The sequence below is a fragment of the Somniosus microcephalus genome, chromosome 14 (genome assembly GCF_052327205.1).
Source record: "Somniosus microcephalus isolate GS21.2 chromosome 14, FLI_Smic_1.0, whole genome shotgun sequence".
NCBI classification, from domain to species: domain Eukaryota; kingdom Metazoa; phylum Chordata; class Chondrichthyes; order Squaliformes; family Somniosidae; genus Somniosus; species Somniosus microcephalus.
In genome coordinates, this window is record NC_141000.1 from 21,946,411 (window position 1) to 21,973,382 (window position 26,972).

The 26,972-nt window shown below is 42.8% G+C and overlaps 1 protein-coding gene across 4 annotated transcripts in view; it reads left to right on the forward strand.

The window, feature by feature from the left end:
• rai2 (retinoic acid induced 2) overlaps window positions 1–26,148 on the forward strand; it is a 128,562-nt gene extending 102,414 nt beyond the window's left edge. For 2 of the 4 annotated variants that reach the window (XR_015080778.1, XR_015080777.1), the window contains exon 4: window positions 9,637–9,904. Coding sequence is in view for 2 of the 4 variants with exons in the window: in XM_086006328.1 (XP_085862454.1) it covers window positions 12,919–14,694 (1,776 nt within the window). In the remaining 2 variants the exon portion in view is untranslated. Of the gene's footprint in view, window positions 1–9,636; window positions 9,905–12,918 lie in introns of those variants that run through there. The other 2 variants (XM_086006328.1, XM_086006327.1) reach the window with 1 other exon arrangement.
• The last annotated feature ends 824 nt before the right edge of the window (window positions 26,149–26,972 follow it).

Consider the following 26,972-nt stretch of genomic DNA (forward strand, 5'->3'; position numbering starts at 1 on the left):
GGTTATTGGTGAGTAAGTGCCGCTTGATAGCACTGTCGATGTCACCTTCCATCACTTTGCTGATGATTGAGAGTAGACTGATGGGGCGGTAATTGGCCGGGTTGGATTTGTCCTGTTTTTTGTGGACAGGACATACCTGGGCAGTTTTCCACATTGTTGGATAGATGCCAGTGTTGTAGCTATACTGGAACAACTTGGCTAGAGGCATCTGCGACAGGTAGATTGGCGAGGGCGAGGTCAAGTAGGTTTTTCCCTCATGTTGGTTCTCTCACCACCTGTTGCAGGCCCAGACTGGCAGTTATGTCCTTCAGGACTCGGCCAGCTCGGTCAGTAGTGGTGCTACCGAGCCACTCTTAGTGATGGACACTGAAGTTCCTCACCCAGAGTACATTCTGTGCCCCTGCTACTGTCGGTGCTTCTTCCAATTGGTGTTCGATGTGGAAGAGTACTGATTCATCAGCTGAGGGAGGGCGGTAGGTGGTAATCAGCAGGAGGTTTCCTTGCCCATGCTTGACCTGAAGCCATGAGACATCATGGGGTCTGGAGCCAATGTTGAGGACTCCCAGGGCCACTCCTTCCCGACTGTATACCACTGTGCCACTACCCCTGGTGGGTTTGTCCTGCCGGTGGGACAGAACATACCCAGGGATGGTGATGGAGGAGTTTGGGACATTGGTTGAAAGGTATGATTCTGTGAGTATGACTAGTCTGTGGGACAGCTCTCCAAATTTTGGCACAAGTCCCCAGATGTTGGTGAGGAGAACTTTGCAGGGTCGACTAGGCTGGGTGTGCCGCTGCCGTGTCCATAGCCGGTGCCGAGGCCGTTGTTGGGTGGTCCGTCCGGTTTTATTCTTATTGTGTTTCGTAGCGGTGTTTACACTGAGTGGCTTGCTAGGCCATTTCAGAGGGCAGTTAAGAGTCAACCACATTTTTCATCTTCTGACTCCAAGGGCTCGATTTTGTCAATGGGGAGCTTTTGGAGGCGGGTCTCCCACCTTTTGGGTTGTAGTCCCGCCTCCATTGACTTGTGGCCAACCCACGCTATTTTCCCTTGATTGACCTTGTTAAGCCCACCCAGCGGGCTCAGCAGGCCAATTAAGGGACACCTGGTTACTGGTGACGTCAGCGATTGACATTTCATCTGTCAAGAGCTTTTGACAGATGAAAAATCAGCATTTGACATCTCTGTGAAGCTGTCAAACACTGACAATCAGTCTTCCAACTTGAGTCCTTCTACTCCGACTCAGTTAGAGAGCTCTCCAGACGAGAAAGCAGAGGCTGCAGCTTTTGACAGTTCAGCGGCCATTCTGCTTTCTGTGCCGGTGAGCTGAGGGACTCCCGAGAACTGAAGGAAGGAAGCCTGCAGGAGAAAGTAAAGGTAAGTAAAACTTATTAAAACACTTTACACTTACCTCACACACTTACCTCCGCACACATGCACCCATCACTCACCTGCACAACGGACATCTCGACCCCTCCAACCCCTGCAGACCGACGGTCCGCCTCGCTAACTTGGCGTGGTTCAGAGCCGTCAGACAGCCCACACTTCAGGGCTAAAAATAGGGATTAGGCAAAAAACTGCCTGTTAACTACACGTTAACAGGCAGTTAATTGGCACTAATCCCCTTCCCGCCTCGGGGAGGCGGCTCCCAGCACAGGTCGGGTACCCGCCTCCTGGGACATTGGTATGGAGGCGGGTTGGGGGCAGGATGGGTTCCTGCCCCCCGATTCTGCAATTTTCCCACCACTCTCGCCTCTAAACCCGCCTCCTCGGTGCTTGGAAAATCGAGCCCCAAGTGTTTCCAAAAATAGTGCCAGCTACTTACTCCCTTTGCATTGTCTTGTCGCTAATTGGCAAACAAAGCTGGAAAGTTGTGTTTCAGTTATTGGAAATGCAAGAAAAATAATCATCAGTGTCTTTTGTGGCTGTTTAATTGTCAGGTGGGCTATGGGTGACTTATTTTGGAGAAAACAAGGCTGGGTGCCACTGCTTCTATAATGAGTGCTTTGATGTGGGTCATTACGACACAGTACAGATAGTTAGAAGCAAACAGCGACTGTTATAGGATGACCCTCAATGTTTACTCTTCTCACATTTACACTAAACAATCCTCAGTATCTGTATATTATTTGAGTTTACACACATTAAAGGAAAAATACTCCATGAAAGCTCCTGAAAGACAGGTATGGTATTTCAGACAGGTAATCTGAAATTCATTGGGTGCCTAGCAGCCTTGATGTATGGTTGACAGATTGGATGGGTGGTGGGGGGGGAAGAGAGGAAGATCTGGCTACAAAGCTTCAAACATTAAAATTCATACCCATAGCTTGTGGTAACTGCTATCCGGTATTATAATTATACCAATTACGTCACAACTTCACAAAGTGGAATAAAACAGCTTATGTTGAGAGCAGGTTTATTTGACATCTAAGCCCTGATTTTCCAGGCCTCCGACTTCACATGCCCAAATTGCATTACACCCGGTTTTCCAAGACCTGATTCAGAGGTTGGAAATGAGACTGTAGTACTGGCAAGTGTGAGCCTCATTTAACTTCGGTCCCACACTTTCAATTTTCTTCGTGTTCTAGTTGCTGTTGACTGACAGCCAAGCACTTAATTTCAAAGTAAAGTGGTACAATGGAGTTTTTATGTAATCAACTCCATTTCTCACAAATGAAGGATCGATTTTTGCCCATTTTAGTCGTTGTTGTGTCCCTCTGCATTTTGGGATTCACACCACACACACACCTGTCGTCTGCTGGTGTGGGTAGGAACTTGCTGCTGGTTTTCTACCAGATTTGCTCTGTCACTGTCAGGCACAGGCCATTGATGGCCATGGGCACATCTATGTAGATCTCACTCATAAATAAATAGATGTTTTTATTATGAACAGCTAGCTTGTGCTAGTCATTTATTCAGCCATGTGGATTTGTATACAGTATCCATCTTGACTAGTGCCTCGTGGGTAGCCCACTACTAAACATACAGCTCCACCTAGTAAACCATTCTAGAATGACATGTTACTGATCATTACATCCCCCTTCCTTTGAGGTTAAACAAAATCAATATCAATCAACTTTCAAGAAAAATGATAAAGATGATATCAGTAACACTTATGTTAGTGCTCTATAAACATAAACATTTTTTTTCTTTTAACATCTTCACAACAGTCAACACATCTTCAAAGCTTTACTTTATGAACTCTAAGCTTTTCATTCTTTTATTATAGTTTTCTTTGTACTCAAAGATTAAGTCTATCAGGCTTTTTTACTTCACGTGTGGATCTTCTCAGCATAGGTAAGTCTGATGTGTTTGCATGAGAGCCTGTATGTGTGTTTGTGTTCGATTGTTCTGGTGGTGAGTGACAAGATTCAGTTGCGGCATTGTCATCGATTTGCTCTTGGATAGTTTCTTGTGTTTTCAGGAGGGAACGGCGGTTCCTCCTGAGAATCTGTCCTTCCTCAGTTCTAACAGTGTATGACCTTGGTCCTACTTCCTCAAGAACTGTAGCTTTCCTGTTCCATGCATTTGGATCCTCAATCCTGACAACATCATCCCTTGTCAATGGTTTCATAGTTTTGGATGACTTGTCATAGTGTGATTTCTGTTTCAGCTTTAACAGTTGAAGTCTCTGTCTCAGTTCCTTACTCTGCTTTTCTTTTGCACAGCAGGGTAGCGCGGTGCGCAACTTGCGACCCATTAGGAGTTCAGCAGGTGAAGAACCACAGTCTAAAGGGGAGGCTCGGTAGCTCAGCAGGGTGAGATAAGGATCAGACTTGCTTTCTGTTGCTTTCTTCAGTAGCTGTTTGAGAACTTGAACACTTTTCTCTGCCTTACCATTCGACTGAGCATACAGAGGACTGGATGTGATGTGCTGAAAGTCATAATGTGCTGCAAACTGTTGCCACTCCTTACAGTTGAAGCACAGACCATTGTCGCTAACGGCAATCCTGGGAATCCCATGTCTGGCGAAGATGGATTTAATATGCATTATGACACTGCTTGCTGATGTGCTTGAGAGCAGCGCCATCTCAGGATAGTTAGAATAGTAGTCAATCACTAATAGATAGTCTTTACCATTCAAATGAAAAAGGTCCATACCAACCTTTTGCCATGGTGCTGTTGGTAAGTCAGCTACTATCATTGGTTCCTTTGCTTGTTTGTTTTGGTGTTTCTGATATGTCTCACATTTGCCTATCATGTTCTCAATGTCCTTATTTATGCCAGGCCAATAAACAGTGTCTCTTGCTCTCCTTTTGCATTTTTCAATTCCGAGGTGTCCCTCATGAATCCTTTTGAGCATGTCTCGACGTAAAGCCTGTGGCATGACTATTCTGTTCTGTCTTAGTAATAGTCCACTTGCAACACTCAACTCTGACCTGATGTGATAGTACTTTGGACAGGAACCTTTTGGCCAACCATGATGAATGTTCTCTATTAGTGTTTGTAACACTGTATCTTTTACTGTTTCTTCTGCTATTTGCTTTGATTTTGTGTCTGACACAGGCAGCGCAGCAGTGACCATACTCACATGAACATCCACGTCTTCCTCAGTAGAGCTCACATGACTCATTGTGGGCGCTCGGGATAGTGCATCTGCTAACACTGTGTTTGCCTGGTGTGTAGATCAGTTCAAAGTCATATCTTTGCAGCTTCATCATGAGTTGTTGAATCCTTGGAGACATCTCATTCAGGTTTTTTTTATGATGGCAACCAGTGGGCAGTGGTCTGTCTCAACTGTGAAGGTGGGAAGTCCATATATGTAGCCATGGAACTTTTCTAGTCCAACTACCAAGCCTAGACATTCCTTTTCAATCTGGGCGTATCGACACTCAGAATCAATCATAGACCTGGAGGCATAGGCAACAGGCTTGCAACCTTCACCCTCTGCTTGTAGCAAGACCGCACCTAGGCCATCTTTTGATGCATCCGTTGACACTTTGATTCTCTTTGTTGGGTCAAAAAAGGTGAGTACAGGTGTGGTTGTTAGCACTGTTTTGAGATTCATCCACTCTTGGTCATGTCTTTCTGTCCATGCAAACTCATTTGTTTTATGTAGCAGGTCTCGCAGACAGGCTGTCTTGGCTGACAAGTTAGGAATGAACTTTCCAATGAAGTTTATCATCCCCATGATGCGTAGCACTCCTTTTTTGTCAGTGGGTCGGGGCATGTTGAGTATGGCGTTTACTTTTTCCATATCTGGCTCTATTCCTTTACCAGATAGATTATCTCCTAGGAAAGTGACTTCCTGGACGCCAAACTGACACTTGGCTTTGTTGAGCTTCAGTCCATTCCGGCATATGCTCTGTAGCACTTTAGTCAGTCTCTCATTGTGTTCTTTCAGTGTGGAGCCCCAGATGATGATGTCATCAACATAGACCCGGACTCCTTCCAGACCTTCAATTATGTGTTCCACCGCTCTATGAAAGATTTCAGATGTAGATATTATCCCGAAAGGCATTCTGAGGAAACAATACCTGCCAAATGGTGTGTTGAAGGTACAGTATTTGGTGCTCTCTTCATCCAGTTTTAGTTGCCAAAATCCTTGTGAGGCATCGAGCTTTGTGAAGTATCTGGCACCTGACATTTCACTGGTGATTTCTTCTCGCTTGGGAATCTGGTAGTGTTCACGTTTTATGTTTGCATTTAAGTCCTTTGGATCCATGCATATTCTTAGATCATTGTTCTTTTTCTTTACACATACCATGGAGTTAACCCAGTCTGTTGGCTCTTCGACTTTCCTGATGACGCCTAGTGTGGTCATTCTGTCCAGTTCTTTCTAGAGCCGGTCACGCAGGGGTGCTGGAACTCTTCATGGAGCATGTACCACTGGCTGAGCATCCTCCTTTAGCTGGATCTTGTAAGTGAATGGTAGAACTCCAAATCCTTTGAACACATCCTGGAAATTACTCACTACAGAATCCACTGAGTCATCTGGTCTGCTTATGGCACAGTTTATACGGTAGACTCTCTTGACCAGTTCTAAGTCCTCACAAGCTTTGTCACCTAGTAGTGAATCAAGTCCTTCAGCCACAACAGAAAACATGAGATGATGCACTTTGTCTTTGACTGTCACTTTAAGTCTGCATACACCTAAGCTATCTATTTTCTGTCCATTATAGTTCTTCAGTAGTACTGACTTTTTCTGTATTTTGGGCTTTTCTTTCATATTTTTAATGTCACTCATACTGATTAAGTTTGCTTTTGCCCCAGTGTCTAGTTTCAATGTAACTAATGCTCCATTTACCTGCAGTGGGATCATCCATTTGTCCTCTTTTACTGCATTAACTTTATGTTCAGCTGTAGAAGCTACATCATTACATAAATTTAAAACAGAAATAGACAGTTTCCTAGAAGTAAAGGGAATTAAGGGTTACGGGGAGCGGGCAGGAATTTGGACATGAGTCTAGGTTCGGATCGGTCATGGCCCTGTGGGTAGCGGAGCGGGCCCAGGGGCCGTGTAGCCTGATCCTGCTCCTATTTCGTGTGTCTAATTCTGTTAGATTCAGGAGATGGTTCTGTGATAGTGGATTGGCGGTTAGGATCAGATCAGCCATGATCTTATTGAATGGCGGAGCAGGCTCGAGGGGCCGATTGGCCTACTGCTGCTCCTATTTCTTATGTTCTTATGTTCTTATTGTCCATTCCTGAGGGCTGCACATTTTCTGTATCCTTTTCTATATTGTCACATGACACCATTCCTACAAAAAATGTCTCACTTAAATCAGTGTCCTCTTTTACTACATTAACTTTATGTTCTTTCTTTGTTTTTACTTTTGAAAAGCATTGTTTGGCAAAGTGATTCTTTCCATTACATTTTGTGCACATTTTCCCAAATGCTGGGCATTGTCTTGACTGGTGTTGGTAACCACAGCGTTTACAATTGAAAGTTCCATCCTCCAATTGCTTTGCATTCCTGTTCTGCCCACGTTTCTTCCCCTTGCAGGACACAGCACCGACAGGTGCACTGTCACTCAGTACAGTCGCACCATTATTAATTTCACTGAAAGTCTTTGCGTGCTGCTGAGCTAGCTCACTGGCATGGCATATTTTCACAGCATCCTCCAATGTTAGTTCGGTTTCTCTCAACAGACGTTCCCTGACCTTTTTATCATGAATACCAAACACAATCTGGTCACGAATCATGGATGATTTCAGTTCAGAGAAATTACATGTCTGTGCTTTCAGTTTCAGATCGGTCACAAAGCTATCAAAAGTCTCATTTTGCTGCTGTGTCCGTGAACGGAACACGTACCTCTCATAGGTCTCGTTCTTTTTGGGAGAACAATGTGTATCAAACTTCTTTAGCACGACATCCATCTTTTCTCTATCCTCCTCTTGATCAAATACAAATGTATTAAATACCTCTATCGCCTGCGGGCCTGCAACCGTGAGCAGCAACGCTATTTTCCTTGCATCTGGCTTCGTACTGAACCCGATGGCGGCAATGTCGAGTTCGAATTGTTGTTTGAAAGCCCGCCAATTGCAGTCGACATTCCCCGTGAGTTTCAAACCCTCCGGTGGCTTCAAATTCTCCATGTCGCGTTTCGCAATATTCAACAGATTTTACCACTCCTGGTACCATGTTATGTTCATAAATAAATAGACGTTTTTATTATGAACAGCTAGCTTGTGCTAGTTATTTATTCAGCCATGTGGACTTGTATACAGTATCCATCTTGACTAGTGCCTCATGGGTAGCCCACTACTAAACATACAGCTCCACCTAGTGTACCATTCTAGAATGACATGTTACTGATCATTACACTTTGAAATTCCCTTCCTAAACCCTTTGGCCTCCCCACTTCTCTCCTTCTTTAAGCCCCTCTTTAAAGCCCACCTTTTTCAGCGAGTTTTTGTTCACTTGTCCTAATCTCTTTGGCTGGGTGACCATTTTTTCTCATGCCCTTGGAAAGTGCCTTGGGGCATTCTTGTATGTTAAAATGCACTATATAAATGCTAGTATTAGGCATGGGCAATAAATGCTGGCTTTGCCAGTGACGCCCACATCCCAGGAATGAATAAAAAAAATAGTTGTGATATATTTGATCTTGGTTTCTCTGAGCTCTGCAAGACTAGTAGCGCAAGTATTTGAGTGCATGATTTCTAACCAGAAACGCTGAGAGTTTGACTTGTTGGTCACTTGAGTTCATTTTCCTGAGTTTTGTGGGTTTCATTAATTCCACAGTTGAGTTGCTAGGGACAGAACAGGTTTGCTCTTCTGCTAACTAACGGCTGCAGCTGGCCACTCGCTAACTGTTGGAGTCGTGGAGAGGTTTTCAGCTCAGATTGTCTCACTTCACTGATGAAGACAGTCAAAAGTTGACAAGAAATTTGTACTCGGAGTACTAGAGGAGAGAACGTTTGGTTAAATGAGCTATTGTACTGCGAATTCCAACTTTCCAATTAGTTTTGAGGCCTCCTTTTAACAATAAAAGTCCCTAATTTCCACAATTGAAAACTGAAGTAGAGACTTCCATTTTCAAAAGACATGAGCAATTCTAAAAATGTTTTAATTTCAGTTAATGGCTCGGGGGCGAGCTGCTAAAGCACATCATACTATGGTGATAATGATCTGACGCAGAACACTCCTCAGTCACACAGGGCAATGTGACATAGGTCTCTTTATACCTGCTAACTGTTCCAAGTCACAGCAGGCAGTGGGTAGTGCAGAGGGAGAAAGCAAACAGGGCAATAAAATAAACACTAGTGAAAGAGAGGTGTAGTGGTAGATATACTCAATGTACCCACGCTTATTAATGGGGGGCCAAGGTCCAGGCTTACAACGCACCAATTACAAATTACACGAGGTCTGTACAGACAGCCATCTGTGATTTCAGTAAGTCGCACTTATTGCAATGAAAAACTATATTTTTATACCATGCTATTATATTATCAGAGATTCATTTTGAGACCAAAGCCTAGAAATTGCTGTGGGTGATCTTAAATTAATACACTCATATTACATTTCTATAGCCACTATTTGGACTGAGCTGTTTCCCCATTTGAAATAAATGTGATAATGCCTACCAATATCATCAATAGTAATTTAAAGGCAGAAAAAAATATCGTGATATAGCAAGAAGAGTCAAGAAGCAAGTATAGAATACCACACAGTACATAAATTCTTGTTATAGTTTTTGTCCAGCATAGTGGGATACATTCTCTCATGAAGCTGTATACAGGTCAGAAAATATTTACATCTATATAATCACAACTCTTTGATGTAGGGCACACACATCCTGTGCACAAACCTTACTTCCAGTTATGATTTTTGGTCATGCTTTTCTATTTTAAAAAATGACCATTGTTCATTGCTATGTCAACATTTCCCATTTATCTTTGCAATGTCATCTGTCATGTAATGCAGGATGTGGCCACTGGGTGGCTCTGTGGAGCACATCCCTGTCGTGAGTCTCCAAAACTGCCGCCATCTTGTATAATTCAAAAAAATATTCATTAGCTTACAATTTTCTTGTATGCATACATATATATGTGTACGTATGTGTGTCTGTGTATGTGTGCGTGCATTATATATATTCCAAAATGCTAGAAAATGCACCAAATAAAATGTTGAAAATTAAGAATTTCTGGAGGACTTACCTACAAAAATAATTTTTTTACATACCGTACAGAGTACTGCCTCACCACTGACAAGGTGCCATCTTCACGAGAAAGTGTTTGGCAAGCCTTTTCATTTATTTACGATGCAAATCCTATCGAAGAGTATGATAACATCACTGGTGCATGAAGTCATCATGGGGGTAATGCAGGATGACTCTTCCCCATCTCCAAACACAAGTTGGCTCACCAAGAACTTTTCCCGGAAGACAACGCCCCTTTAAAAGATTGTATTTTGCAAATACATAATTAAACCTTTTTCTAAAAGCTCTTGACTCACTTTTTTTTAGGATGGGGAGAGGGTTCAGCCAAATGAGGTTTTTTGCAATGAAGTCATCTACCCAACCACCCACCAGAGAAAATTGGAGAAGATGGGCATAATCTAAACCGATCAGTTTAAAAAGAACTGTGGAAATATTACATTGGGCTAGATTATGATAAAGTTTGATAAATATTATACCATTGTGCCATCCAGTCCCTTCTAAAAAGAAATGCATATAATTTTCTCAAATTTTTAACCTTTAATCTTCTGCACTCCTCTTGTTAAAATATTGGGATACAGTTCCACAGGCACAGGTAGCCCATCAGCATTTTACCCAAATAGGCCCCTTTCATGTGTAGACAGTGAGTGTTGACAAGCTGGACAGTGGTGGGCAGTGCAGGAAAGTGTGGTCCTGCCCCTTCCTGACATCCACATATTCACACTTTGAAGCAGGGGCTACTACATAGCAGGAGAGGTCAGCGACTAGCAATCAGGAGCAGGAACCCTGGCTGTTTTTTCCTTTTCCAAGCCCAGGACCACAGAGGCCGATTGTAACACCTGTGCTGTTGCCTCAGGTGAGATCAGTTCTCGGCACTGCTGGGGACTGAAGCTGGGACCATTCTATTCTGTATCTGTCATTGTGTGGAGATGCCGGAGTTGGACTGGGGTGGACAAATGTAAGAAGTCACACAACACCAGGTTATAGTCCAACAGCTTTATTTGAAATCACAAGCTTTCGGAGCGCTGCTCCTTCGTCAGGTGAAGTGGAGAAATGCATAAAGACACAGCTTATATAGTCAGAGAATAATGTCAGATGTTTACAGGTAATCTTTCCAACTGCCATTTATCTATGACTACACGATAACATCAACAAGTTCCATCCCACCATCAAACTCACCATGGACTACTCCTCAGAATCGGTTTCATTCTTGGACACATGAATCTCCATCAAAGACGGACACCTCAGCACTTCACTCTACCGCAAGCCCACGGACAACCTCACGATGCTTCACTTCTCCAGCTTCCACCCTAACCATGTTAAAGAAGCCATCCCCTATGGACAAGCCCTGCGAATACACAGGATCTGCTCAGACGAGGAGGAACGCGATGGACACCTACAGACACTGAAAGACGCCCTTGTAAGAACGGGATATGACGCGCGACTCGTCGATCGACAGTTCCGACGGGCCACAGCGAAAAATCGCATCGACCTCCTCAGAAGACAAACACGGGACACAACCAACAGAGTACCCTTCGTCGTCCAGTACTTCCCCGGAGCGGAGAAACTACGCCATGTTCTTCGCAGCCTTCAACATGTCATCGATGACGACGAACACCTCGCTAAGGCCATCCCCACGCCTCCACTACTCGCTTTCAAACAGCCGCCTAACCTCAAACAGACCATCGTTCGCAGCAAATTACCCAGCTTTCAGGAGAACAGCGACCACGACACCACACAACCCTGCCACAGCAACCTCTGCAAGACATGCCAGATCATCAACACAGATACCATCATCACACATGAGGACACCACCCACCAGGTACATGGTACATACTCATGTGACTCGGCCAACGTTGTCTACCTCATACGTTGCAGGAAAGGATGCCCCGGAGCATGGTACATCGGCAAGACCATGCAGACACTGCGACAACGGATGAACGGACACCGCGCAACAATCACCAGGCAGGAGTGTTCCCTCCCAGTCGGGGAACACTTCAGCAGTCAAGGACATTCAGCCTCCGATCTTCGGGTAAGCATTCTCCAAGGCGGCCTTCGAGACACACGACAACGCAAAATCGTCGAGCAGAAACTGATAGCCAAGTTCCGCACCCATGAGGACGGCCTCAACCGAGATCTTGGGTTCGTGTCACGCTACATGTAACCCCGCCTGACGCAGGGTCATCCAGACTCGAGTCGACATTGGCTTGTTCTCTCTACACAGATGCGGCCGGACCTGCTGTGATTTCCAGCAAAAAAAATGTTTTTTGTCTTTTTTTGTTTTTCATACAGACCCCATCATCTGCAATATTTGACCCCTTGTGACCCCACCTCATTGTTCTTTGATGTAATGTTTTCCTGACTGACCTGTTTGGACACCATTCACACCTTTGATTGCTGTGATTATCTCTCTGCCGAGGTGTGATAAATGGCAGTTGGAAAGATTACCTGTAAACATCTGACATTATTCTCTGACTATAAGCTGTGTCTTTATGCATTTCTCCACTTCACCTGACGAAGGAGCAGCGCTCTGAAAGCTTGTGATTTCAAATAAAGCTGTTGGACTATAACCTGGTGTTGTGTATCTGTCATTGGCACTCCAGCAAGTGCTTCTACCCACTGTCGAACAGCGGAATGGGCATCCAATAAAATGTACCGCAGAGTGGTCAGATGCATACTTATTCCTGCCATTGTCCAAATGGCAAGTTCGTAGACTGCGGCTTTGCTCCCCCATAGGAAGGAATGAAAAGTATTACATTACATAGAATGTACAGCACAGAAACCGGCCATTCAGCCCAACTGGTCCATGTTTATGCTCCACACGATCCTCCTCCCACCCTACTTTATTGCACCCTATCAAAATAACCTTCTATTCCTTTCTCCCTCATGTGTTTATCTAGCTTCCCCTTAAATGTATCTATGCTATTCACCTCAACCACTCCCTGTGGTAGCGAGTTCCACATTCTAACCATTCTCTGGGTAAAGAAGTTTCTCCGGAATTCTTTATTAGATTTATTTTATAGTTGAACTGTTTCAGTAAGACATTGGTGGAGAGCTATGAATGGATGGTCTGCCCTGTCTTTTGGCCAGGTTGGGGCACTGAATGGGTAGACCAAGATAGGGAAGAAAACAAAGCAATACCAGTTTAAAAAAAACCTAGAGCATTCTAACATAGCTTGGGTGTGATACTTGAGCTGTTGGGGATTTATTGTTTTGTATCCTATGATTATGCAACTTCTGCAGCTCGCCACAATGGGTGAGGCAGCTTTAAAAGATTCTGGGCACAAATAAAAGATTTTTTGATTTAACTTGCAGGTCTGTGATTGGTGCAAATATATCCGCCACACCAAAGACTATGTGGACACGAGTGACAGTGAGAGCAAGCTTCAGTTCTGTAGCATGAAATGCTTGAACCAGTACAAAATGGATCGATTTTACAAAGAGGCTCAGTCTAACCTGCCCATGGATGTGACAGACTCTCCATCCGCTACAATAACAAACAATAAACTGGAGAATGGAGTAACCCAGCTCATCACTGCAGAAGCGTGGAATATCAATCCTACAGGTCTCATGAAAAAAGCACTTTCCCCCTTAGTAGCTGTTCCAGCATCTTCTATTATGACACCACAAACAGACCCACCAAGTGGAGTGTCACTTAAAGTGGCTGCCACAGTACTGCAACCAATTTGTTTAGGAGACAGTCCTATGGTCCTACCTATCCACTTGCAGGTGGCTGGGAGTTCAACACCCCAGATACCTCCTAGTAGTAACGCACCATGGGTAATGACGAATCAAGGTGCAGTGCCACTGTCTGTGTTACTGGAGCAGCATTTGATTCAGCATTTAAATTCTCCACTGCTGCTGGCTTCACCTACCCCTAGCCCTGTGAACTCTGTCCAGAACCACATTCTTCAGGGCACTGCTGGTTCCTGCATTCAGTCTCAACCACTGAGCCAGAAACCTTCAAATCAAACACAGGAATATGATATACCGCCTCCTCTTCAGATCCCTGGTTTTGCTACAGTTCTCCAGGACTTTTTCCCTTCTCATAACACAGTGCCGCCGGTACCAAATGTCCAACCAGGCCCCGAGAACATGTCCACTAGTTTCTCCTCTGCGCCACACCAGAACTTTAGTGGACTGTTTTCGCCATTAGTTCCTCCTGCCACTCTTCTTGTTCCATATCCAGTAATAGTTCCTCTTCCGGTTCCAATACCCATTCCCATCCCCATTCCCATCCCTATGGCCAAGGATGCAGATCCCAACAAATTCACAGACATGCACAGAAAAACTACCTACAATGGCAGCACCACAAGCAGAAGTACCCAGACTTCAAACGAGAAAGAAGAACAACAAAAAGTCTTAGAGTGCATCCAACACCGGGGAGTACAAGATTATCAACATGCAAACTATAAGTTCAACACTGAGACAGAGGCTCTTGATCTTTCCATGAAGAGAACATCTGTAGTAAAGAAAAACGAGTTTTTTTATCAACAGATTGAACAGGATGGTGTGTTGGATTTATCAGTTGCAACCCCCAAGAAAATGAAAGAAAGTCAGAACCTTCCAGGTAATACATCTTCTAATCTGTCAGCTAATTTGTTGAATGAATCCCTCTCTCATTCTAGCGAATCCTGGTCTAACGCTGTGCCACTGTTAGGTGCACAGAAAGTAGAGGCTGTGTTACACGGCACGTCTAACAGCTGTGAGTTTTCTAGCCAACATAAGTGGGTGGTCGATCAAAACTACAGTAGACTGAGGGATGACTCGCGAGCTGGCAGTAACACTGACACACTGAGCAGCACCGACACTGCAAAAGTCATTGTGTCTGTAAAAGACGCTGGCCCAGCTATTCTCTGTGGCAAAATAAAAACTGTTGTTGGAGTATCTACAAAAAACTTTTCTTACAAGACAGATTTATCGCAGGAATCTGTTTTACAATGTTATGATGTCAAATCCCAACTCGAGCTCAGAGACAGCAAAAAAAACAATAAAAATAGAGGCATAAAATTAAAGAAAATGAGCTCACAGGATTTCCATGTCCTTCCAATAAAAAAACAGCGCCTAGCTGCCTTTTTTGCAAGGAAGTAAAGTATTTGATTATTTTAAAGTACTTATGAAGGACATCCAATAAAAGTAAACCCAGAGAACGAACTGGAATACGGATTAGGCTGGAGCATCTGTTATGAAATTAATTCTTGCGGTAATGAAGTTTTATGGAATACTTATTTAATAGTTTTTTGTTTGAATCATGCTGACAGCTTGTATTGGAACCAATCTGAATTACTTCCCCCCCCATTCCTTACATCTGAAAGGGGGCTGAAGCTTTAGTAAAACAGCCAGTGGTTATAAATGTGTCCTTATTGCCAAGGCGCCTTCTTTGACACAGGATGATTACAGTTACAAGATGTATTGTTTCTTATCCTGAAATGTTTCCTGTTGAACCTCTGACTCTGCAGGTGCTAAGTCTCTCTCCTGCCTTGGTTTAAATGTTTATGGGAAACAGTCTAGGTCACTTCATTGGAAACCTATTTAACATCACAGCCAACTGCCACGTGCTTGACATGATAGGGAATAACTGCAGTTCAGACTGCTTAGAAATTGGTGAACAATTGTTTCCTTGTTTTTCACTGGTTAAATTTTTTTTAATGGTATTTCTAGGAATTGTTTTAATCACACAAGTCATGGGTCAACTGCCCAGCCTGAATCCATCCAGTGTAATATAGATGTGGTACTTAGTTTTATTATACCATATTACATGTATTTAATTTGACATAGTATAATTTGTAAGGATTGTTAATGCTTTGTTTTCTGCCTGGTCGATTGACTATTGTTGGAATTGGTTTAAATGGTTAAAAGGCAATGAATTATTTGTACATTGTTATTGCTGCAGCCTAACTATAGGAGTCTCTAACTGAGCATTTACAGTCCAAACCCCCATATATTGGTATCTTTTAAATTGTTCTTAAATTCTGACTCTACAATGGTCTGAAGTAAACCTGGAAGACAACAAGTTTATGATAGATGTAAAGCTGCCACAGAAGTAAAATAGGCCAGAAGATACCACAACTGCTCCAGTGTAAACACACGTTTGTCTCCATGACTTTGCGTGCTTCACTAAATGACGTACTGTCTGCCTGGTTATGACTTCCTTCTCATATGATTACTGTCCACCATAGAGTGATTTCCATCAACTTCCAAAAATGGATCAGTGAGCTGCAAGCTGATGGCGCTGTCATTAATCACTGAGTTTAGCTCCCACTGAAGGACTCTTGAGGATTTGCAGATTCCACCAATCACACTAAAGCACAGTGACATTCTATCTAAGCCATCATTCATTTCATGTAACACTGAGGCAATATAGTGTTGGTAACTTCTTTTACATCTCATGTGAAAGTGCATATTTTTATGAGCACCACATTGTTTCTTTGTTCAGATTAGACTAGGGTTGGACGAAAATCACACGTACACATTAACACACACCCACACAGCAGTTTCTGCAGTACTCACATGAGCTTAATCTTCAAGTTGATTGTATGTTTAATAATTCTAATATATAATGAGCATATTTGCTGGAAATGGACTGTTGATTATTGGTGTAAACTTATGGTCACATAACAGTCAGTAATCCTTCAATGCAGATGTGGGACACACTGACCATTAACATCCACCATGAGTGCTATAGTTATAGAAAACTGATGAGTCTGTTCCTTCCTCCCTAATACAATTCTGAGTGCGAGTGTGAGAGAGTGAGTGTGAGAGTGTGTGTGTGTGAATGTGTGAGAGCATGTGAGAGTGAGTGAGAGATCGTGTGAGAGTGTGTGTGAGTGTGAGAGAATGTGAGTGAGACAATATGAGTGTGTGAGAATGTGTGAGTGTGAGAGAATGTGTGAGTGTGAGAGAGTGCGAGTGTGTGAGAGACTGTGTGTTTATTTCCTAGAATTCTTTCAAGGCTGCGTTGTTTTGACAGGTCTCAGATAACAGTTATAAACTATCATTGAAGTTTACAATGTGGTCTGAACCAACAATAAGATTAAAGCCTTATAATCACTCCCAGATATTCAGTATTCTCTATTCATCCAATATAACAAGACTGCAGAAATATGCAACTCATTCTTATTTGCCTGGGAAAGTTGTTTTGTTTGAGTTCAAGTTTTAAGTGGAAGTAATTTTAAAGAGGTGAGCACATTGAGTTTGCTACTTATTCATAATATTTCAGTTAAAGCTTTGATAACACTACTAATAATATTGGCACTTAAAGAAAAACTCACATAAAATGAGCCTTGGATTCACAACCCTGAACTTGAATCTCACATAGTGTTGAGATTAATAGACTTTCTATGTCATAATCAGTACCCTCTTTGAAAATCAAGAACTGACCCACACAGCAGTACCAGGAAGCCCAATAAAACATCAAATTGATAGGGTCAAACAGTGAAAACAATTTATTAATAGTTTACCATGTAGCCAGAATCAACACTAACCCTTCACTAATTTAAGCTTCAGAAATTCTAAAGCTTTGAAAAGTCACTATGCTTTCACCGCCCTACAAATATCTGCAGATACTGTTTGCCAATGATACAGATATGAGAATTTGTATAAGAACTTTTAATTTGTGGTTACATTTTAATTGGGTGCAGTTTATTCATGATGCTAGGCGGGTCACTGAAATGACCATTTTCCTTGGTTAAAATTGTGCACTAGTTTTAGGAATTTGATACGTACATACAGTTTTACACTAATTTATTAAAGTGCAACAAACAAAATACCAAATGTTCTTTTCAACAAATAATAACCAGACACAAACTATCCTTCATGAGTGATTCTTTTGGCACTGTTATGGCAAGAATGAACCATGGCTTGAGAAACACACATCTGATTGTTGAACTTTTTGTAGTTGCTGAATGTGAACAGTTTACAGGTAAAACTAGCCAGTGATGAAAGGGATGAAATTCCTGTCTTCACTAACTTTAAAGAAGAAGCCAGCACGAGTGTTGAGCGGGCATTAACCACTTTATACTCATGGTATTTTTTTTTACCTAAAATTAGCAGATATGGGAATCTTGGCCCCCAACTTTGGGGTTTCAGTTGGTCTTGTTGGCAGCTGGTCTAGTTCCAGTCGGATTTGTTAATTAGTATGGGATGTGGTGATCCTTTTATACAGACACACTTGAAGGCTGGTGTCATTGTACAAAGTACCAGTTGATTCTTCAGTAGAAACCATTCCAGCAGCAATCTTACAGAAGGTATCAAACCATGAGCACATTTTTCAAACCTCCTTGGTGTATGTCTATAGTTGCTACATTTAATTGATCATTAAATCCCTACAAACGTAAAAGATGGTACGTAAATGTTTGTAGCATATGCTTTGTAGAACAAAACACACCCTTCTCAATCATAAATCTTCAAAGACTCTCCTGGAAATATAGATTAATAAAATACTATGCTTCTTTGTTGGACCCTGTACAGAAATCTGCCTTCTCTGTTGGTTTCTGTGACCTCCACTTTGGCCACTGTACTCAGGCTGCATTCGCTGCTGGACTGCAACCATTCCTACAGCCTCAGTTTTCTGCTCCTCGACTGTTTATTTCACTCTACACTAAACTAGCTTTGATTTGTTCCAGCTGGTTCCTATCCTGCTCTGGATTTCTCTCCCTTGCTGCTGTTTGCTTGCTCCCCCTGCATTGTTCAGTGCTCCTTCATCACCCTTCACTGGCTGGGGTGGACTGGCTCCTCAAGCACCTACTGCTGCTCTCGATCTTGGGTGCTCCTCACCTCCATAGAGCTGCTACCGCATTTGCATTGATGCTGTGGATTTATCTTTCACCCTCCCTGGACTTCACTGCTCTTGGTCCTCAGGTTTCACTCCTCACCCCTTTGCTGGTATACCAGATCCACTGGTGTGTACTGCCAATATATGAGGCTTCTGGGCGCCTCCGTTGGATCACTGGATCATCCTCTCCTGGGTCATGATCAACTTCCCACTTTTCTTCGACTATCTGTTTCCACTGGATAACCTCTAGCAAGTCCCGACTGATGCTCTGCCCCTTGAACAGATCTTGGATTGACTTCCTTTCCATTCGCATCCATATTTTGTTTGCTGCTCCAGACCTGCGCCCATTACTTCTATTCCTCCTTTTTTCTCTTGAGACCTTCTCTCCTGTCTCCTCTCCTTCCTGTCACTCCGTCATACCACTTTTCACTTCTCCCTTCTTGGGTACTTTGCTTCCCCCCTCTCAATCCGTACCACAACCCATCACTACCACTCTGCCTTCCTACACTCTTGCTGCCATCCCAGGCTTGAAACTCCCTTGGATAAACCCACAGCTACCCTTTGAGCCTCACTTGGCATTCCCCAATGAACCCAGCGAGGCACCCATTGCTGCCTCCTTACAAGCAGCAACCCTAACTGCCCCATTCTCCTCTCTTGCCTATCTTCCTGCCCAGGGTGCCCACTAGGAGCTAATTCTGGCAGCCTCCTTCCCGTTCTGATCACCCCACTCACCACTGGCCCCTTGAACTCTACCAATGGATCTAAAATCACCGCCCCTCTCCGCAATACCTCCCAGAATGCCTGTTCACTTGTGAACAAAACCCTTGCAATCCACAACCTAATTGGGGACAATTGCATTGAGATCATGGCTTTGACTGAAACTTGGCTCATGGGGGGGCTACACCTTGCTCCTTAATGAAGCCTCCCTGCCTGTTTATACCTTCCAGCACCTGCCCAGATCGCCGTGGTGACAGTGTGACCATATCACTAAATCACACCTTGGTCTCTCCCCCCTACTCCTCTGGCACCTTATCCTCCTTCGAGCATCTCACCTTGTTCCACCCCTCTTGCCTTCTATAAAATCCTTGTTCTCTATGACCACCACCAGCACCATTCTGAGTTTTTCCTTAAGATACGCCCTCCTTTCCTCCCTCACTCTACTGAGCGACTCCTCATCCTCGATGATTTCAGCCTCCATCCCAACTTAGCTGCCGTCTCCTCTGATTTCACTGACCTCCTGTCCTTTCTAAACTTTCCCTTCATATAAACTCTCCTACCCATATTAAAGAGCTTAACTTTGCTATCTCGCTTGGCCTCTCCATTCCCACGGTCTTGATCATAGGCAAAGCAGTTCCCAACCACTTCCTCATATCACTCTATCCCCTACCCCCTTCCAGCCCCCCTTTTCCCCCAGAAATAATTCTCCCCCAAATCGCTTAAAATTGAACTTTTAAGTTGCCAACTGATTACCTTCTCCCATCCTGGCTGTTCCCCCATCTTTACTCACTGAGGTCCAAGATGCACAAACTAGAGCGTATCTGGCGCACAACTGATTTAGCCATCTTGCACCAGATCTGGCTGGACCACGTCAAGTGCTATTGGGCCTCACGCTCCTCTGCCAAAACTGCCCATGACTCTAGGATCAATCTGGAGCCCAAAGACAAAGCAAGCTTCTTTTCATCACGACCAAACCTCTCCCCCGCCCCATCCACCCTCACCTTCAACAAGTGCAAGAAACTCATGGACTTCTTTGTCACTAAGATTAAGACCATCTGTTAAGCTACCTCTACTTCTTCTCTCCTATTCCTCTTGCCCACTAAACCAAACCTCCCGCCAAGTCCCCCCCCCCCGCCCTCGTCCCCTAGCCCTGATCCTGTGTGTTTCTCTAGTTTCCCCCATCGCTCCTTAAGCCTTCTCGAAGCTCAAATTGTGCATGAGACCCACCTCCTGCTCTCTTGACACCATTCACAATAAACTGCTGACCACCCAACTTCCCTTCCTGGTTCCCATGTTAGCTGATATTCTAAGTGGCTTCCTCTCCTCAGATACTGTGCCTGTCCCTTCCTCAAGAAAAAACACCCTCGACCCCTCCGCCCTTGCAAATTACCACCCCATCTCCAACATCCCTTTCCTTTTCAAAGTCCTTGAATGTGTTGTCGCTTCCCAAATCCATGCCCATCTTTCGTGCAACTCCATGTTTGAACCTCTCCAATCAGGTTTCCGCACATGCCACAGCACTGAAATGGCCCTAACCAAAGTCACAAATGACATCCTCTGTGACTGTGATCGTGGTGCATTTTTCCTCCTTGACCTCTCTGCAGACTTTGACAGAACATCATGTGAAGTCATGTGGTCAGCTTCCACATGCATGCTGTACCTCCACACTACCTGACTCCATTGCCTCTGTGTTTTCAGGTTGCTTGTCTGACATCCAGTCATGGATTAGGGTCAGTTTCCTCCAGTTAAAAATTGGGAAGACTGAAGCTAATGTCTTCAGCCCCTGACACAAACTCCACATCCTCACACCACTGATTCCATCCCACTCCCTGGCCACTGTCTCAGGTTCAACCAGACTGTTCGCAGCCTCAGCATCCTATTCTGAACTTCCGACCCCCATATTGTCTCCATCACAAAGACCAGCTACATCCACCTCCATAACATTGCCTGCGTCAGCCCATCTTCTGCTGAAACTCTCACTGATGCCTTTGTCACCTCCAAAGGGCTTGGTATTTGGGGCACTTCTTACAGAGCACATCGTCCGAAACTCAGCTCAGCACCAACATTTCTAAACCACTCCCTGGGCTTGGACTCGATAAAGGAGAGTTTTCATAGAATGATAGATATAGAAACCTCGTTACTCAAGAGTGGTGAGAACGTGAAACTCACTACCATGAAGAGTGGTTGTGACAAATAGCATAGATGCATTTAAGGGGAAACTAGATAAGTACATGAGGGAGAAAGGAATAGAAGGATATGTTGATAGGGTGAGATGAAACAAGTTGGGAGGAGGCTCGTGTGGAGCATAAACACCGGCACAAAGATAGGTCAAATGGCCTGTTTCGGTGCTGTTTAATTCTATATTATTCTGTCATATTACAGCACAGGAGGAGGCCATTCAGCCCCTGGTGCCTATGCTGGTCCTGGCGCTCCCTCCTGTAATCCCATTCCCCCCCACAGATCATTTTATATCCCATTCCCTTTTAAATGATGTTCTAGTCTCTGCCTCAATAGTGAAGCATCCCATGCTCTAATAGCCCTCAGTTCAAAAATCTTCCTTCCCCCTTGTTTCTCCCAGTGAGTATCCTAATTCTCCGTCCCCTAATTCTCCATCCACCCACCAGTGGAAACAATCTTCCACTATTTAGCCACAGTAAGGTCCCCAGGTTTTACTCAGCCCTTTACTTGCTGAGGCTTTCTCGGTGCCGCTCCCACTCACCATGTTGCTGCTGCTGTTCCCGGCTCCGCGGGAAATGCTGGGCCCTACACCCATCTTGTCTCCCGACCCCCAGTCTGTTATCACTCTCCCATCCCGAGTTCCAATCCCCTGACCGACATACCTCTAGTCCTCAGGCACCCACTCTTACCCCCACCTAGCCCCAATCCTCTGCCCTCTAGTGCCTGTTCACCCTATCCCCGCTCTATCTTCCTCTCTCCTCCTCCAGGCTGCTAGCAACCAGCCAGTTCCGTTTCCAATTACCCCTAAGCGGGCGCCGGCTCTGCAGCAGCAGCCGGTGATGTCACGGAACGGGGGGGGGGGAGGTAATTTAAAGCATAAAGTGAGATTCATGCCCCATTCCAGGAGACTCCCTGTCAATCTGAGGCAACCATACCTCTGCTGGCTATAAGTATCCTTTCTGAAATGAGTATGTGCAACAACTTCAATTTAGTTGCTAGTGGGCATGGGTCCAAAGCTACACCTGATGTGGCACTAAATTGGCAATCTTACTCAAGGATGACTCGTGTGAGAATTGGAAAAATGTCACACTGGTACAGTAGGAGATGTCTTATGACTGGAGGGAGCTCTGCATCTAAGCATGCTGTACCTGACTTGTGAGTGATAGTGTGTCCTGAAATGGTGCTTATCAGGATGATGGACAACGTTGTTGACAAGGACAGTGCTTCAATAGATCTATTTAAAACATATTATTACAGTTTATGAAAGTATTTGGAGTGTCCCAGGTCTACGTTGCACTTGAAGAAAATGGTTGTTGATGGATTATGTAAACATGTGGCCAAGCAAGTGTTAAGTATAACGTCCACATAGGATCCAGTTTACTCTGTGCTGTGTTGATTGAGGTGACCATTTCTGGCTTTGCCTTATACTTTCTCCAGTGACAATTGTATAAAATCTGTCCAGCCAACTGTGCTGTTTAAATCAGCCTTTAATGACAGGGTAAGTGATAACGAGATAACCAAACTGGAATAATAGTATTTAGGAAATAAGTTATTTATGTCTGATTTTTAAATTTGCTTTGTATTTGTTTGTAAATCATTATTTGAAAGAAATCTACAGATTCTAAGTCAATCTTGGCAATTTTAGGTCCTTTTCAAAGGTAGTCACCGTGAATTAGCCTACGGTTACGTTTGTTATTCGCCATCATTGCATTGTAAATGTGGTTATGTTCTTTACTTAAATAAATTATTCTATCTAGTAATCTAACTGCAGTCCTGTTATTAAACAAAACAGGGAATTAATTCATTACAGTACACTCTCATTTTCCTAGATATGATGGGGAGGAGTGGAAATCATGATATGTTCCCACATCACACACACTGTAATCTTTACTTCCTCCCGGTTAAGAGCACATCATTATGTGAAGAATAGTAAAACCTCTAAAACTGCACTGTTTTATGGCCATAGAGAACTTGTCAATGACTGAGTTGACCTACATCTTTCCTATGTGGCACCAAATATAAAGCATGAAATGAGAAAAGGCCATTTGGTTCATTATGCCTTACAGTACAATCTACACTGCCATTGACTCTTACTCACCCCCACCCTTCCCATTTAATCTCCTGAAGGAAAGTTCTGCATAGATATCTAAATGCAGTCGAGCAAAACTCTAGAATATTTAACCATTTCCACCATTCGACCCGGTCTTGCTGCTCTCCCCAGACAACACTAACCATTCCCACCCAAACTGAACAGCCAAGGAACTGTTGTGTTCTATAAAATTCTTCTGCTCATTTCAGGGCAGAAGCCATAGTTGTGGTACATCCTTAGTTAATTTGTTCGGTTTTTATGTGCGCCTGTGGTTAATTCCCTGTTGCTAAGCCGGATGATATGGAAACTGTAGTGTCCCAGTGTGAGCCTGCTGTCATAAAATAGTTTATGCTATGCTGAATAGTCATTATGCCTTGTTGTACAAATTGTAATCATGTAAATGAAAGATGAGTACAAGTCATTTGATTGGCATCAGTAAATTACAATAAAATTATGGGTATGCCTGGTCTTGTGACCCACAATTTTATCGCAATACCAGGTATATTAATTTTGCAGATTAAAAATATAGGAGGCCTTAGATTTAGAGACAGGATGTTTAATTTCCATGAGCACTGAGGTTTATTTACAATAAGTGTCTACTTCCTGTCAGCCATTAAGGAGTGGCTTAGGCCCGCCCTTTCTGCCACCATGCAGAAATTTAAAAAGGTTAAAATCTTGTTTGAATTATTGCAAGTAAATTCAAAACAGTTTGAAGCAGTGAGTTACTTTGATGTTAAACTATTCTGAAGCTTTCTTTACACATGGATACAACCAGTGCTATAAGAGGTCTTAATATGAGCTTTGAGCTGTTTTCATCCTAATTCCTCTTCACTACTCTTCATTTACTATTTGTTGTCCCATAGATATGGAAAGAAAATTGTAAAAAGTTCTGTATTTCTACCATAATTGCAGGGGGTATGATATTACTGCAGGCAAAATCGCCTATGTTCTTACCAAATTAAATGTAATGGAGCATGTTTTGGAAACCAAATGTTTCAATATTCTGGTAACATTCTATAATTCGTAAATGTTTTGTTTCTTATTTGTTTAAATGCCACAATTGATTTTTCGAGCTACAATTTATGGCTTGAATGTTTCACTAAGCTTATCGTCATTTCAAAGTATTTATGAGGCAAATGGTAAGTTTTTATATAAAGGTTTAAATTTTCTTTTCAGTTTATTGTCACAGGTGCTTTTCCTTTGGTTTCCTTCAAGTGGATGGGGTTAATATTTTATTCCGCTGCTCATTATTCAATAGTATTAGGCAATGCTACTAATTAATAATTACTTGGAGATCATTGTTCCTGCCAATGTACTGGAATATATTTGCAGTAACGCTGACATTGCTGATGGGTTTAGCTACTTCATTTATTTTTTTAAACAGTACAATTTTAGTTGATTTTGAAAATACTGTATTTTTGTGACATGACACTAAAATGTCAAAGGAAAACTATAAGACAAAAAATGGGCAGCATTCTCTTAAAGTGGAAAATTGTCCTTTACATATACTATAGCAGAGCTATGGACAGGATTTTCAGACCAGCAGATGTTCTTCTCAGTCCTGTGAAGAAGCCTTACAGGCATTGAATCTACACAAAGGAAATTCAGTGTGTGATCCATCGTGTATCATGTCTGCGGTACAGATGATATGGACTATGAATGTGAATGATAGATACAATTAATAAAATAACATTTATTTTAATAATGTGTAAAGCTTATAGTATAAATCATTATAGATTCAGTGGAATAAACCATTTAGTCATATTAATCCCCTTACGATTTAAAAAAAAAAGGCATTGTCAATTCTTGATTGTTGCAAAACCAAGCGTTAAGACTTGAGTTGATTACATATTGTTGTGCCGTGTGAATATGTGTTCAACCCTGTATTTATTTCATTGTTAATGTTACTTTTTATATTGTACCTGAGTAGAATGTAACAAATTTTGTTAAAAAGGGAAAAAATGTTGTTTGCACTATATAGTACTATAGATTTATGTATTTTATAAATCTATTGGGTGTGATCAGAATTAATTTGAATGTTTGACACATGCACAAAGCTTGCTATAGGTGGATCGTGTGTGTGTATAGAGTGCTTGTAGCTGAAGCTATTTGACAGACAAATCCCATAGTTGAACTCCGCTTCAGAGCATGAAACCGTGGCAAGTTTGAAAATTCAGATTAAACCAAGGAACAGAGCGCTGGCTTCAAATTAAGTGACTGTGTAAATGGATTACTGTCTATTTCATTCCATGGTTCAGTTACGTCAGGAGTGTACTGTAATATCCAGTGTCATGTCAAATTTGTAATTGTACCTTTTATAAGAAACATTTCGAGTATGACAGAATCTCTGGACATGATTGTTCTAAGAATTTTTTATGGTTTTATTTATACATCCAGAACAATATAAACACCAGATATTACAGTAACAATTTTTTTAATATTGTGTTATGTAATGCCAGTTAACACTTGCATAAATGTCATGCCTTACACTGTATTCTGAGCCAGTTTAATACCTACAAATAATGGCTTTCAATTTGATAAGTTTTCAACAGCACATTTTATGCCTACTTGTGTTGAATTTATTGCAAGCACACCATTCTGTATAATTGATGTTTTAATAATGCTGTACAGTACTTGATTGATGCAGTACAAGGTTGGTGTGGTGATTTCATGGGAATATCAGAGAATTGAATTTATACTCAGAATACAGCATCATCAGGGATTGGTTTTGTTTGCTGCAGAAAATATGAATTTTGTTCTATTAAAATAATAAAAAAAGGTTCTTATATACTTGGTGTGACTTTCATTTCAGAGTTAAACTGTAAAATGAAAATGTTTTTCACAATAGGACACCTTTCACTTTCAGAAACAGGAAGCATTCCTAAACTTAACATGGATTACTTGTTATAACAACAGAAAACGCTGGAAAAACTCAGCAGGCCAGGCAACATCCGTGGAGAGAGAAACAGAGTCAACGTTTCGGGTCGAAACCCTTTGTCAGAACTGAGAGAAAAAGGCAGGAAATGAAACAGATTAAAAGGCAGTTTGGGGGCTGGGAAATGGGGGAGGGGATGAAAGAAGAGACATTAAGATTATTCAAGGTGAGATGAGATGGTAATAGGACAGGTAAAGAAACAAACAATGGCTCTAGATGAAGTGTGAAATGCACTGGCGGAGTGAGAGACAGCTGCCGTGTGGGAGAGAGCGAGAAAAAAGGAAAGGGCACAAACCAAAAGTGTGGATAAAAAATGTAAAAATATAATAGGGGCCGAGGTTATGATCTGAAATTGTTGAACTCGATATTGAGTCCGGAAGGCTGTAAAGTGCCTAATCGGAAGATGAGGTGCTGTTCCTCGAGTTTATGCTGAGCTTCCGTGGAACAATGCAAGAGGCCGCAGACGGTGAGGTCTGAGCGGGAATGGAACGGTGAATTGAAATGACAGGCGACCGGAAGCTCGGGGTGACCCTTACGGACTGAACAGAGGTGTTCCGCAAAACGGTCACCCAATCTGCGTTTGGTCTCCCCAATGTAGAGGAGACCACATCGTGAGCAGCGTATACAGTATACTAGATTGCAAGAAGTACAAGTAAATCGCTGTTTCACCTGGAAGG